The sequence below is a fragment of the Oncorhynchus nerka genome, linkage group LG25 (genome assembly GCF_034236695.1).
Source record: "Oncorhynchus nerka isolate Pitt River linkage group LG25, Oner_Uvic_2.0, whole genome shotgun sequence".
Taxonomy (NCBI): Eukaryota; Metazoa; Chordata; class Actinopteri; order Salmoniformes; family Salmonidae; genus Oncorhynchus; species Oncorhynchus nerka.
In genome coordinates this window covers 10,569,612-10,585,155 of record NC_088420.1, presented here as the reverse complement: position 1 = coordinate 10,585,155, position 15,544 = coordinate 10,569,612, and the positions used below count along the sequence as shown (strand labels likewise).

General features: G+C 43.0%; 1 protein-coding gene across 2 annotated transcripts in view; it reads right to left on the bottom strand.

Annotated features, from left to right (window-relative positions):
- LOC115109034 (ubiquitin carboxyl-terminal hydrolase 13-like) overlaps positions 1-15,544 on the bottom strand; it is a 40,904-nt gene that overhangs the window by 19,280 nt on the left and 6,080 nt on the right. For both annotated transcript variants that reach the window (XM_029633585.2, XM_029633586.2), the window contains exons 3-11: positions 14,043-14,103; positions 12,106-12,227; positions 10,890-11,032; positions 7,856-8,040; positions 6,823-6,917; positions 6,386-6,591; positions 5,955-6,026; positions 4,431-4,524; positions 2,784-2,909 (exon numbers count right to left, since the gene is read on the bottom strand). In XM_029633585.2, the coding sequence (XP_029489445.1) occupies positions 2,784-2,909; positions 4,431-4,524; positions 5,955-6,026; positions 6,386-6,591; positions 6,823-6,917; positions 7,856-8,040; positions 10,890-11,032; positions 12,106-12,227; positions 14,043-14,103 (1,104 nt within the window). The remainder of the gene's footprint in view (positions 1-2,783; positions 2,910-4,430; positions 4,525-5,954; positions 6,027-6,385; positions 6,592-6,822; positions 6,918-7,855; positions 8,041-10,889; positions 11,033-12,105; positions 12,228-14,042; positions 14,104-15,544) is intronic.

Sequence of the window (15,544 nt, the reverse complement as noted above, 5' to 3'; positions counted from 1 at the left end):
CGAGGAAGGAGGGAGAGAGCGAGGAAGGAGGGAGAGAGCGAGGAAGGAGGGAGAGAGCGAGGAAGGAGGGAGAGAGCGAGGAAGGAGGGACGGAGCGAGGAAGGAGGGAGAGAGCGAGGAAGGAGGAGGAGAGAGTGAGGAAGGAGAAAGAGAGAGCAAGGAAGGAGGGAGGGAGCGAGGAAGGAGGGAGGGGGAGAGCGAGGAAGGAGGGAGAGAGTGAGCGAGAGCGAGGAAGGAGGGAGAGAGCGAGGAAGGAGGGACGGAGCGAGGAAGGAGGGAGAGAGCGAGGAAGGAGGGAGAGAGTGAGGAAGGAGAAAGAGAGAGCAAGGAAGGAGGGAGGGAGCGAGGAAGGAGGGAGGGGAGAGCGAGGAAGGAGGGAGAGAGTGAGCGAGAGCGAGGAAGGAGGGAGAGAGCGAGGAAGGAGGGAGAGAGCGAGGAAGGAGGGAGAGAGCGAGGAAGGAGGGAGAGAGCGAGGAAGGAGGGAGAGAGCGAGGAAGGAGGGAGAGAGCGAGGAAGGAGGGAAGAGAGCGAGGAAGGAGGGAAGAGAGCGAGGAAGGAGGGAGAGAGCGAGGAAGGAGAGAGAGAGCGAGGGGAAGGAAGGAGAGAGCGAGGAAGGAGGGAGAGAGCGAGGAAGGAGGGAGAGAGCGAGGAAGGAGAGAGAGAGCGAGGGGAAGGAAGGAAAGAGAGAATATACTGGATACCAAGCTATGCTATTGAATTTCCAGTTTAAAAAAGGGTTTGGAAATGTAACTGTTTCCATCGCATTTGAACATCAGGAGAATATTGGGACTTTCATTAATTGCATGTATGTTTAAACAGAAACAATATGCATCAACTTATACACTCTCAATTATCACAAGAGGAACCATGCCAAGATTTCTTTCTTATATTTCATCTTTATTTAACCAGGTAGGCCAGTTGAGAACAAGTTCTCATTTACAACTGCGACCTGGCCAAGATAACGAAGTAATTACAATTTAGCAAATGAACACTGGAGTGATAGATGTGCAAGTGGAAATACTGGTGTACAGATTACTGTACAATTACATACAGTTAAAACTCCTGAAGAAAGACAGAGGGAAACATATCAAACTGAAACAGAAAGAGGTACGCAGCTGTTTACTGGGGACTAAAATGTGTTTGTTGTGTTAATTTGAGGACTCATGGGGCAATGGGTCTTGAATTAAACCATTTGACTCGTATTGGGTGTCACAGCAGCAGCTTTTCTATTCTAAGAAGTTACAGAAATACTCAGGTTATAATTTTACTCCCAACACCATTGAAGTATTCCAGCCGGCTGTCTGGCAGGCAGACCCAGGGCTAAACATGCTGATGGAAGGACTCTGCCTATTTGTTTTTTTTTACATGTTTTTAAATGTAACCTTTATTTAACTAGGCAAGTCAGTTAAGAACTAATTCTTATTTACAACGACGGCCTACCCCGGGCCAAACCCGTACGACGCTGGGCCAATTGTGCGCCGCCCTATGGGACTCCCAATCACGGCCGGTTGTGAAACAGAAGGGAATCAAACCAGGGACTGTAATGACGCCTCTTGAACTGAGATGTAGTGCCTTAGACCGCTGCGCCACTCGGGTGCGCCCATCTCTGTCCAACCGACTCAGTTCCTCCACGCAGGTTAAGAACAGCTGAATATCACCACAGATAATACAACTCTATTAACATTCATGGAAGAAACGTCTGATCGTAAAAGGTGTTCTGAAGCTGAGAGAAAACTGTTTTTTTTACTTACATTAACATGAAGTAGGCTTGTTAGCTCCTGTTTAGCATCTTACTTTACATTACCTTCCTGCTCCAAGTTTTTTATTTTTTATCTGTTATTCAGAACATTGCCACAAATGACTAAAACATAAACGATACATAGTAAGTGATTTTGGATCAATTGTTTTGTTGCGTCAAGGACAAGAGCAGAGAAAGTGACAGGTTTCGAGTATAAGTGTGGACAACAAGCAAAATAGGAAGCATTATCAGGCCTGTGTAACCGATAGATAGATAGGTCTAAGTGTGTCTGCCGGGCCGAGGGGACATCGTCCCGTCCCTCCTCCCCTCCCCCAAGACCCCAGATTGACCACGCGTGACAAGAGTCAGAGGCGCATCGACATGGTCAGGAAAATGCTTTGCAGTAGCCATTTCATGAAAGCAGTTTTACTTTGGCCATTGTCATTATTGAAATAAATGTACAAATAAACTCTGTATAAACTGAAAAACAAGAACACAGTATATTCTATACAAACTGAAAAGCCAGTACACTGTATAATCTGCACAAACTGAAAAGCCAATACACTCTGTATAATCTGCACTAACTGAAAAGCCAGTACACTCTGTATAATCTGCACTAATTGAAAAGACAGTACACTCTGTATAATCTGCACAAACTGAAAAGCCAATACACTGTATAATCTGCACTAATTGAAAAGACAGTACACTGTATAATCTGCACTAACTGAAAAGCCAGTACACTCTGTATAATCTGCACTAATTGAAAAGACAGTACACTGTATAATCTGCACTAATTGAAAAACCAATACACTGTATAATCTGCACTAATTGAAAAGCCAGTACACTCTGTATAATCTGCACAAACTGAAAAGCCAGTGCTGATTGATACAATTGACGGTTATGAGCCTTTTGTTGAACACCAGTGAATTTGTTTGCCAATTGCTGTACCTCTGCAACAATGGTATACTGTATACACCACTACATGCCTTTCGAGTAGTTTAACTCACCACTACTTATGGATATGAAGCCATACACACATACACACCTCGACCAGGTTGATGAGGTGCAGGAAGAACTCGTGTGCGTCTTGCTGTCTGTTGGAGGAGAACTCGGGGTGGCCCTTGCTGACCATGGCTTTGAACATCTTGGGAGAGATGCCCTTCGACTGGTGCTGCAATGAGAAACCAAGTACAACTTGTCTATTTCTGTGGTTATGAGAGCGGTGACAACAGTGTAATGTCTAATCGGTGCTGTACCTAAACCCACTGACGGCTCTACAGCCACAGTGCATAATGAGGCACTGGGCACAATGAAGCATACTGGCAGTAACCCTCAAGATCCTTTCCCCACTAAACAAGCATGCATACTGGCAGTAACCCTCAAGATCCTTTCCCTACAAAACAAACATGCATACTGGCAGTAACCCTCAAGATCCTTTCCCTACAAAACAAACATGCATACTGGCAGTAACCCTCAAGATCCTTTCCCTACAAAACAAACATGCATACGTGGCAGTAACCCTCAAGATCCTTTCCCCACTAAACAAACATGCATACTGGCAGTAACCCTCAAGATCCTTTCCCCACTAAACAAACATGCATACTGGCAGTAACCCTCAAGATCCTTTCCCCACTAAACAAACATGCATACTGGCAGTAACCCTCAAGATCCTTTCCCCACTAAACAAAAATGCATACTGGCAGTAACCCTCAAGGTCCTTTCCCCACTAAACAAACATGCATACTGGCAGTAACCCTCAAGATCCTTTCCCCACTAAACAAACATGCATACTGGCAGTAACCCTCAAGATCCTTTCCCCACTAAACAAACATGCATACTGGCAGTAACCCTCAAGATCCTTTCCCCACTAAACAAACATGCATACTGGCAGTAACCCTCAATCTGCAGGAAATCCAGAGGGTCTATACATGGCAGTGTTAGATGAATCATACATCGCACAACAGTTGGTGCTGTAGTGTAGTCCCTGTATGTCTGTAATCTGTATACTAAATACTTCAGGATTCAGGACTGTAATGGTCAGATTGGATTAGCAACAATTCACACTGCTCATGCAAGACAAGTTGATATGCAGCAGCTAGATATCTATGCAGTGAAAAATGCCAAAATGGCACTACATTTGCTACCTGAATAGACAATACTTTGTAACACAATTGGGTTGTTATTGCAGCATGTATGGGGCATCTAAGACAATCAAATCTCAAAACGTTAGCTTCAGTTTATACTATAAATAGAAAATACAATGTCCACGTTAATGGAAGTAGTTATACTGCTAAGAGTTACAACCCAAAAATAATTTGGGAAAGATATTGGGTTATGATATTGAAGACATGCAACACACCCCTTTAAATGTCAAAACTACAAGGTACTCCAAATATGAGCAAGTCCCCTCCCCTCCCCACCCCTCCCTTCCCCGTTCTCCAGGCAACGGTGTTCCACGCAGATGTCTGGATGTGTCCAAACCTGGCCCTAACCTGAATGCAGACTCCTCATTATATTACACTGGCATTACTAGATGAAAATCTAGCAGCTGAATAATGAATAGAGAAGAACAGTACAGCTCTTTCCCCTGCTTATCTGGCAACACAAAAACATTCTGATCTCCCAAGTTGCTCCCAAGTTGCCCGTTTGTAATTTTTCCCAGATAAGGAGCTGGACATGCCCAGTCTAATACCTTGTATTCTTCTCTCATCACCTGTTCAATGAGCTCGGATTTCATTGGTGGTTTGGAGTACAGGCCTGAGAGAAGTCCGTGGCCCAGTTTAGCCCTGGAGGACAAACAAAAACAAAAAGACACCTATATAACTAGTGACAAACTTGGCTAACCCATGGTGCCTGTCCTAATACACAAGAAAGCATTGTAATAGCGTGCCTGTCCTAATACACAAGAAAGCATTGTAATAGCTGTCAAAACTTGGCTAAGAACAAAAGCTCTTTGCCAATACCGTCTCCACCATCAACACACACACAAAAGGAAAGCAATGAAATGATTGACCAACCAAAACACACATTACCTATATTACACATGCTTGCAGTGTAACGGCTACTCTAACTACTAACAGCTGCTAAGAACAAAATCGATTGGGCAACACCCGTGGTAATCAACTTCCTGATTTATGAGACGATCTGCATCAGATTAACATGGTGAAGGTCATTAACACGATCATGTTAACACTGTAGTATTAAGACTTCCCTTCACTGGAACTAAGGGACCTAGCCCGAACCATGAAACACCCCAAAAATACCATTATTCCTCATCCACCAAACTTTACAGTTGGAAATATGCATTGGGGCAGGTAGGCTTCTCCTGGCATCCGCCAAACCCAGATTCGTCCGTCGGACTGCCAGATGGTGAAGCGTGATTTACAGTATCACTCCAGAGAACGTGTGTCCACTGCACCAGAGGAAAATGGCGCCCAGCATTACACCACTCCAGCCGACGCTTGGCATTGTGATCTTAGGAGGCTTGTGTGTGGCTTCTCGGCCATGGAAACACATTTCATAAAGCTCCCGACGAACAGTTCGATTTTTACGTGCTATGAGTTTCAGCACTCAGCGTTCCCGTTCTGTGAGCTTGTGTGGTATACTACTTGCTCCTATATGTTTCCACTACACAATAAACAGCACATACAGTTGACCGGAGCAGCTCTAGCAGGGCAGACATTTGACAAACTGACATGTTGGAAAGGTGGCATCCTATGACGGTGCCACGTCACTGAGCTATTCAGTAAGGCCATTCAACTGCCAATGTCTGTTTATGATTGCATGGCTGTGCTCTCAATTTTATACACCTGTCAGCAACAGGTGTGGCTGAAATAGCCGAATGGACTAATTTGAAGTTATGTCCACATACTTGTGTATATACAGTGTAGCTAGAAAATATTAGAGTTGGCATAGAGGGGCTTTTAACGGCAAGTCAGCAATTATGTGAACCGGTCAGATGTTTGGAGGTGTGAGACAAGACCAGGGGATCATTTTGTCTCGAGGGCCACATCGGGATTTCAAAATTCAGTGGGAGGGCCACGCTGATTTTCTTTAGTTCGCCAAAGGCAACTTGCGGGCTAGAAGAAGGGCAGTTATTCGAAAATGTATAGGTCCATTATAATGTACTCAGCCTCCCCGGGCCCGCGGGCCAGATCCCTGGTCAAAACGTTGTACTGATGATAAGCAACATTATGCAAACTGTGTATTGACTCACATTTGTGTGCTGAAATCCGTGGTGGGGTCAAGAGGTGAGTAGTCATAGATCCTCTGTAGATTTCCAACATACCTAGAGATTCAAAAACAGACGCCAGACAGTACATTCAGTGCTACTGTAAAAGAGGGAAAATATGAGATTGAATACTACAGTCATCCACTTGTATTAGCCTGCTGTTCTCAGTACTGTAGGTATTGTTGTGCAATCACCACGTAATAACACCTTTAGGTCAAGTGAGTCAGTTTTCCGTCATTAGCATCTATATTCGTCTTGTTGTAGGAGGGCTGAACATGACCCCCGCAGTGTCCTGACTTTGTATATTTACTCTGGTCTATTCTAGAGGCCCCCCTCTCTCTATATATCTCTCTCACACACACACACACACACACACACACACACACACACCCCTCCCATATGCTAGTTATACTCACGCCCTCTGGAACTCTGGGATGCTGAAAAGGACCTGCATGGTGGTGCCCAGGTAGCAGCTGTTACCCAAGTTCTTAATGCCCGTGAAACCTGAGCCATACACCTCCTTCAGCTTCATGCCCGACTCCTGGATCACCTCCCACTCGCTGACCCGAGGCCGAACGCTCTCTGTGTTGTCTGTGTTGAGGTGGCCATTTTCTGTTCCATTCTATTTCAACCAATAGAACAAAATTAGGGAGTAGAGGTTCAAAATAAAGGGGTCACATTAATCTAGACGTGGTTGATGTTATTCTAGGCTTACATTGATCTATGTGAAATGGAAGTGGCTGTTTGTCAGTGTGCTGAACATCACAAATGTTACGTATTATGAAACAGGCAGAGTACAGACAAAAAAAGCAGAGCTTCTCAATCTTTCCTACAACGATGGCGAGACTTATACCTGCTGCATCTGTAGCATGTCTATTCCAAAATGTTGCAAGTGTTCGGATATGTGAGGGTCCAGGACTGCTTCTTCTTCATCAAATGAATATATATCTGAAACGGGGGTTGTTACTGGTCATCAAAAAAACAAGGGCCAAGGCCTCTTCATATTAATAGGATGGTTGTTACTTGTATAGATAGAATATGAATTTAATAGGATCTCTATGCTTCTACCAATGGAAAAGTTGAACCCAGATATGATGCGTTATTTTGTTAGATGAATGCATCAGCATTTATAATGTATTGTTGCATGTGTCACTGACCTGCTCTGATGTCCAGTTTGACTGCCAGAGGAAGTGGGTACTGACCTGCTCCATCTGCAGTGATGTTGTCCAGTTTGACTGTCAGAGGAAGTGGGTACTGACCTTCTCCATCTGCAGTGATGTTGTCCAGTTTGACTGTCAGAGGAAGTGGGTACTGACCTTCTCCATCTGCGGTGATGTTGTCCAGTTTGACTGCCAGAGGAAATGGGTACTGAGCTTCTCCATCTGCAGTGATGTTGTCCAGTTTGACTGCCAGAGGAAGTGGGTACTGACCTGCTCCATCTGCGGTGATGTTGTCCAGTTTGACTGCCAGAGGAAGTGGGTACTGACCTTCTCCATCTGCAGTGATGTTGTCCAGTTTGACTGCCAGAGGAAGTGGGTACTGACCTCTCCATCTGCGGTGATGTTGTCCAGTTTGACTGCCAGAGGAAGTGGGTACTGACCTTCTCCATCTGCGGTGATGTTGTCCAGTTTGACTGCCAGAGGAAGTGGGTACTGACCTGCTCCATCTGCGGTGATGTTGTCCAGTTTGACTGCCAGAGGGAAGTGGGTACTGACCTTCTCCATCTGCGGTGATGTTGTCCAGTTTGACTGCCAGAGGAAATGGGTACTGAGCTTCTCCATCTGCAGTGATGTTGTCCAGTTTGACTGCCAGAGGAAGTGGGTACTGACCTGCTCCATCTGCGGTGATGTTGTCCAGTTTGACTGCCAGAGGAAGTGGGTACTGACCTGCTCCATCTGCGGTGATGTTGTCCAGTTTGACTGCCAGAGGGAAGTTGGTGTCTTTGTAGTGGTCCAGGGCGTGGCCGTTTCCTCCAGCACCGTCGAAGAACCACTTCCCACAAAGCACCGCTCCGTCCGTCAGGTTCAGCCACAGGTTCTCTCTCATCTCACACTTCTGACATTTCCAACCACTGAGAGGAGAGAAGGGACAGGGGAAAACATTCACAGAGTCATATCACATGTTGATAAATATATTAACTCTTATTACATTTGTTCAGTGTCGTTTTAATGCTAGTGCTTCTTAATGCTAGTGCATCTTAATGCTAGTGCATTTTCATGCTAGTGCTTCTTAATGCTAGTGCTTCTTAATGCTAGTGCTTCTTAATGCTAGTGCTTCTTAATGCTAGTGCATCTTAATGCTAGTGCATCTTAATGCTAGTGCATCTTAATGCTAGTGCTTCTTAATGCTAGTGCATCTTAATGCTAGTGCATCTTAATGCTAGTGCTTCTTAATGCTAGTGCTTCTTAATGCTAGTGCTTCTTAATGCTAGTGCATCTTAATGCTAGTGCTTCTTAATGCTAGTGCATCTTAATGCTAGTGCATCTTAATGATAGTGCATCTTAATGATAGTGCTTCTTAATGCTAGTGCATCTTAATGATAGTGCTTCTTAATGCTAGTGCTTCTTAATGCTAGTGCTTCTTAATGCTAGTGCTTCTTAATGCTAGTGCTTCTTAATGCTAGTGCTTCTTAATGCTAGTGCATCTTTAATGCTAGTGCATCTCAATGCTAGTGCTTCTTAATGCTAGTGCATCTTAATGCTAGTGCATCTTAATGATAGTGCATCTTAATGCTAGTGCTTCTTAATGCTAGTGCATCTTAATGCTAGTGCTTCTTAATGCTAGTGCATCTTAATGCTAGTGCTTCTTAATGCTAGTGCATCTTAATGCTACATGTACATAATAAGAGTAACCTCCATGTTACACAAAAGCCTCTGTAATGTTAGAGTAACTTGACTTCAGATACCTAAGATACATTACAGAGTAACTTGGTTTCAGATACCTAAGATACATTACAGAGTAACTTGGTTTCAGAAACCTAAGATACATTACCTAGTAACTTGGTTTCAGAAACCTAAGATACATTACCTAGTAACTTGGTTTCAGATACCGAAGATACATTACAGAGTAACTTGGTTTCAGATACCGAAGATACATTACAGAGTAACTTGGTTTCAGAAACCTAAGATACATTACAGAGTAACTTGGTTTCAGAAACCTAAGATACATTACAGAGTAACTTGGTTTCAGATACCTAAAATACTCTGTAATGTAACTTGGCTTCAGATACCTAAGATACTCTGTAATCTAACTTGGCCTCAGATACATTACAGAGTAACTTGGTTTCAGACACTTAAGAAAATAGCTGGTGAGTTGCTCTGGTATGTCCCATCATGTTTTGTGCACCTCAGAGTGATGCAGCTGCACATGGGTGTCTATCTGTGATTGTTGTCTGCTTGGGGTTATTTTTAGTGTCTATCTGTGATTGTTGTCTGCTTGGGGTTATTTTTAGTGTCTATCTGTGATTGCTGTCTGCTTGGGGTTATATTTAGTGTCTGCTTGGGGTTATTTTTAGTGTCTGCTTGGGGTTATATTTAGTGTCTGCTTGGGGTTATATTTAGTGTCTGCTTGGGGTTATATTTAGTGTCTGCTTGGGGTTATATTTAGTGTCTGCTTGGGGTTATATTTAGTGTCTGCTTGGGGTTATATTTAGTGTCTGCTTGGGGTTATATTTAGTGTCTGCTTGGGGTTATATTTAGTGTCTGCTTGGGGTTATATTTAGTGTCTGCTTGGGGTTATATTTAGTGTCTGCTTGGGGTTATATTTAGTGTCTATCTGTGATTGTTGTCTGCTTGGGGTTATATTTAGTGTCTGCTTGGGGTTATTTTTAGTGTCTATCTGTGATTGCTGTCTGCTTGGGATTATATTTAGTGTCCATCTGTGATTGTTGACTGCTTGGGGTTATATTTAGTGTCTGCTTGGGGTTATTTTTAGTGTCTATCTGTGATTGCTGTCTGCTTGGGATTATATTTAGTGTCCATCTGTGATTGTTGACTGCTTGGGGTTATATTTAGTGTCTGCTTGGGGTTATATTTAGTGTCTGCTTGGGGTTATATTTAGTGTCTGCTTGGGGTTATATTTAGTGTCTGCTTGGGGTTATATTTAGTGTCTGCTTGGGGTTATATTTAGTGTCTGCTTGGGGTTATATTTAGTGTCTGCTTGGGGTTATATTTAGTGTCTGCTTGGGGTTATTTTTAGTGTCTATCTGTGATTGTTGTCTGCTTGGGGTTATATTTAGTGTCTGCTTGGGGTTATATTTAGTGTCTGCTTGGGGTTATATTTAGTGTCTGCTTGGGGTTATATTTAGTGTCTGCTTGGGGTTATATTTAGTGTCTGCTTGGGGTTATATTTAGTGTCTGCTTGGGGTTATTTTTAGTGTCTATCTGTGATTGTTGTCTGCTTGGGGTTATATTTAGTGTCTGCTTGGGGTTATATTTAGTGTCTGCTTGGGGTTATATTTAGTGTCTGCTTGGGGTTATTTTTAGTGTCTGCTTGGGGTTATTTTTAGTGTCCATCTGTGATTGTTGTCTGCTTGGGGTTATTTTTAGTGTCGATCTGTGATTGTTGTCTGCTTGGGGTTATTTTTAGTGTCTGCTTGGGGTTATATTTAGTGTCTGCATTCGATCATGGTAAAGGAGAGATTCCTTAATATGGGATCAGAATCCAACAAGTAAGGTGGAGGAACACACAAGTAGCTCAAGTAACCCAAAACGACCCCCCAAACCACACAAGAAACACAGGAGGACCCACAAACTAGCAGCAACACAAGAGCACAAGTAACACAAAATGATATGACACTGTAGACATACATATTCTCTAGAGGCTGACAGAGATGGCAGCTGTTCTGAAGCCAATGTCTACAATATTGGTGTTTCCTAAATAATTGCGTAACTCTTGTCAGTCCAATCAGTGGGCTGTTACCTGGGTGGAATCCTCACTCCGTTGTCCTGCTGTCGGAGACTCCTGGCGTGTTTGGACACCTGGATCTCCTCGTCCCAGGAGTCAGACTCCTGCTTTTTGTAGGCTGACGCAGCGTTGAGCGCGGCATCACAGGCTATTGTCACCTGGGAGTCACAGGACACACAGGAGCCATTAGATCTACTGATTGAGGAGATGTGTTTCACTGACATAAGACTAGTAGTAGTTTGGGGGTGTCGATAATGGTTTTGTTTGCGTTGGAGACGGCTCTATCTGTCCCCTATTACCAGACTATTAATGGCCCAGTGCACTACTTTTCTGAGATTTAAAAAAAAAAAAAAAAAAATCCTTAATATATATTTTTTTCCATTGTGATTTTTCTGTGGGTAGCTATGGTAACAGGTCTAGGACTGTGGTGCATACAGGAGGATAGATAACCTGATTCCAGTTAGATCAGTGAGGAAAAGAGACAATATGTTCCTGAAACTAAGATAATTATATAATAGAGTATCACTGTAGTTCCTCACTGATATGTCTATTTTACTAGCACCGATAGCGGAGTAAGCCTGTAACAGAGGATTTTACTTGCACCGATAGCGGAGTAAGCCTGTAACAGAGGATTAATAACACCAAATAATGTAACTTTTAAAGCCCCCATGCAGTCTTTTTATTTTAAATCATAACTCACGCTGTGCGTTTATTTCATGAAAATAATTTATTAACATAACCCCGAGCCTCCTTTTGCCATTGAAATGCTTGGTTTGATCATGTGGGCGTATCAATACAAATGTACATATATTACATACACAGCCCTGATTGGCTGATAGTATCGTCTAGACTCTAGCTTATCACACTTACCCGTTCAAAGTAGGACGATATGTATGCAAATAAAAGATGACTGGTCATTGGTTAGACTAATCCGATCAGATTGTGATGTCACTACTACTACTACTACTACTAAGCTACTGTCCTGCCCATTATAATAGATGTACATAGGCATATGGTTAACACAACCAGTGGTACACATGCACACAAAGGCTTTCACAACAATTAGACCCTGCGATTAACAAACACAGGATACCTATGGCATACAAAATCTAAAAATAGGATAAGGAAGCACTGCACTGGAAAAGGCAAATGGCGAGAAGGGTGGTACGTGATCCACTGTTTCCATTCAGCATGCATGGCACACAGAGGGCATGGGTACACACTCACTGACCAGTGCAGGCAACTCCTCAATATTTGGTAAGGGGATCTCGAAGTGGTCTGGGAATATGACGAGCTTGGCCTCGTCTTCACACTCATACTCATCCCCGTTAAAATCACGGTTCAGTTCTAAATCTGAGAGAGAGGAAGCAGACGTCAACATTCAGTTCCCATGAAACAGTGACTGATGATCCATACACTTGATTGGCCTTTCACTGAGCAATTGTCTTGGCTATACAGGAAAAAAAGTGAGATGACAGAATCAAATACTCACATCAATTCTGGAAAAGCATCCAATTAGAATGGTAGTTGTTTCAGGTGATCTAATGCATTTCTGAGATCATGTGATTTGTTAGAAGGTGCGTTATCCAATAATGCATGGGGTGTGTATGTATTTCTTGAATATTTGAGCTTCCATGTTAGCTGGCTTGATAAGATACAGTATACATCCAGTGAGGTAACCCAGACTTGAGGTTTAGGGTTAGAAGTCACAGCTGCAGAACAGAGGTCAAATGTAATATAAATATCCCTTGTCAACAAGGGTCAAAAGATCCAATTGTTTAATGAGGTCTGGGGTCAGGTGAATACTACTGTATGTTAAAATCCCACGATGTGCTCTGGACCTCTCTATGCTGAACTGTTGAGTTCTACTGAGAGTAGTAGGATGCAAAGTCCTCCTTCAACAATTTCACAATAGAATGTCATCAATTTAATAGAATACTCAAGGCATAATTGACGATAAGTCAATACATGTTTGAAATGCATTTGGGACTTTCAGACAGCGCTTGTAGAACCTTGAGTCAAATTAATTGTGTCCCCTATTGTTTTTACGATGTCCAGAAGATTAAAATAGTTGATGACGAATTGTTGAGTCATATAGTAAGTACCCAGATAATGTTACTGCGTACATTGACCCCCTCTTTTTCAACCCTAGTCCTCACTCCTCTATGGCTTTTGTTAAGAAGCCTCTGGTTACATGATGACGTGTGGGCTGCTGGCTGACTGATTAGATCGTCACTGGTATGGAAATGCCAAAGCAACATTGAGCTTTAGCTTGGGTTCCAATGGCCATCAAAGTCGAGAGGATATTTGGAAAGGAGGGAGGGAGGATACAGTTCACATCAGGTTGGAAGAACCTCTGTGTCCAGGCCTGCAGAGTGAAAAGACAACAATCCAGCATGTCCAATAATGGGAGAGTGAATCTTGTAGCCTGGTGCTTCTGGGTATGTAGGCTACACCGAGGCAGGGCACTGAAGTGGCCGGCTACACAGCTTGAGTGGATAATGGGAGATAAGGGAGTGGAGTGTAAGGGAACGTTGCAGGGACAGATAAACAGGGGAGGTAACTAGCGAGCGTTGATTATTTAAATAACACTAGCGCGAGAGGAGAATCCACCACCTGGCCCTCCCTTGCACGTGTCATTGTGGCCGATGACCGGGGGAGATGACGGGTCACAACAGCTGAGGCCAGCCGAGCGACAGGCAGGTGCAGCCCACTGTAAACCAACCCCCGTGTAGGAGGAGAGTAAGACCAGGCCGGGCATGTGGCACTTTGGATTTAGAATGGTTACTAACTGCATATACGAATAAATTAGCTAAATTTAGAGTTGCCTGGCAGGAAAGGAACGGGGGGCCAGGCCTCAGGCTCTGGACATGGGAATATGTCACTTTAGGCCAGAGAGTGTATGGCCAGTGTAGGGCAACCACCATATAACAAAATAAAAACAATAACAGCATGACACGATGACAGACAATTTCCCCTAATAATCGCATTAGAAAGGGGGAAATGTCGGCCTATAGTAAAAGATGGGAGAGTCTTGTCCTTCTCTTCAAGATGGGCTGACAAACAGACTACTGAGAGAAATGTGACTGTACTGTAAATAACCCATAAGGAGACTGAGTTTAAGGGGAACTCCCCATGATAATATTTTCCGGACAATATCAGGCTTACCTAGGAACACTCTGCCATTTCTTCTTCTGGAGATGGCGCCTCCTGCGGCACCTGTGGCTTTCTGTGGGAAACAAGTTAACAGGTAGAAAGGTTATTAACGGAGCAAAATGTGTTGTATAAAGCTATATATATCAAGCAAATATATCTCTTAAAAATTGCCTATTCTCAAAGACAGCGGTAGCAAGCCATGAAACTACTAGTTTTCTAAAATACAAAATGGTTACCTTTATAAATTAGAATACTAAAACAGTTTTGATATATTTACAGTCGTTTTTTTCCCAACACTAATACAAATGCCTAGTTAGTGCTGGCTGACAAAACATCAAATATAACAGTAAATGAATAAATACTGGAAGCATGTCCTTAATAAACTCCATAGAGTCAGTAGACTGTGAATATGTCAAATTGCTAGCTAGGGATACAAGACCATTCACTGTGAACTGACTGGATCCTTCTGATCCAAATTGAGTTCAGACCGACTCCCATCAACACATCAAACAGACACGAAGAATGAACTCTGGGACTAACTAGCATCATGGGAAAACAACAGAAACACGAGACGGTGGAATGAGGACAGCTGTTTCTGGACAGATCCAGGCATGAAAATAGATGCACTTATCTGGGGGTCAATTAGGACCGAACGGAAACGGTGGCAGCTAAGGTTGTTTTTATTTTAAACTGAACATGCAGTTTCCTTACTCAATTGTAAACAGAACAGAGAACAGCATTCTGATCTGGATTGTTATGTTGCTGGGAGACGTAGGGAAGATCTACTTGGCTAGATCCATTTGTCAGGCAAAAACAGGTGTGACATTTGTCAGGCAAGTGAGTGATATTTTATTTTTTATTTTACCCTTATTTTACCAGGTAAGTTGACTGAGAACACATTCTCATTTACAGCAACGACCTGTGGAATAGTTACAGGGGAGAAGAGGGATGAGTGAGCCAATTGTAAGCTGGGGATGATTAGGTGGCCATGATGGTAAGATAAGTGATAACATATAAATAATAAGCAGGTTGCTACCTATTATGAAGCTTTTGTGTCAGGATCTGATGTAAATCTATCTGTAGTATTACAATAATATAATTTGAATAACGCATCCTAGAGTGCAGGCTTGAGGGCTTCGTATTCCCACCCCAACTGTGCAATTGTAACTTATTACTACTGTATAGGCCTATGCAAAGTGCAGATGACTCAAATATTATTCACTGAAATCCCTGTTTGCTGTGCACATGACGAATAAACATTGATTTAATTTGACGATCCATCACTGACTAAATTGGAATTTCACCATAAATGTTGTGGTTACAGTGTGCCTGTCAGTGCCATACCACCAAACAAATGGTTGAACCAAAACAAATCTGAAGTTAGGGAACTTCCAAATGAATTAGTGAACAGAAACCATTAGTTAAAAGGGAAATGTCAAAAATGTTCTACTTTGTATTCATGCTCTCCAGCCCTACTGAAAAATCCACATACAGTGCCATCGGAAAGTATTCAG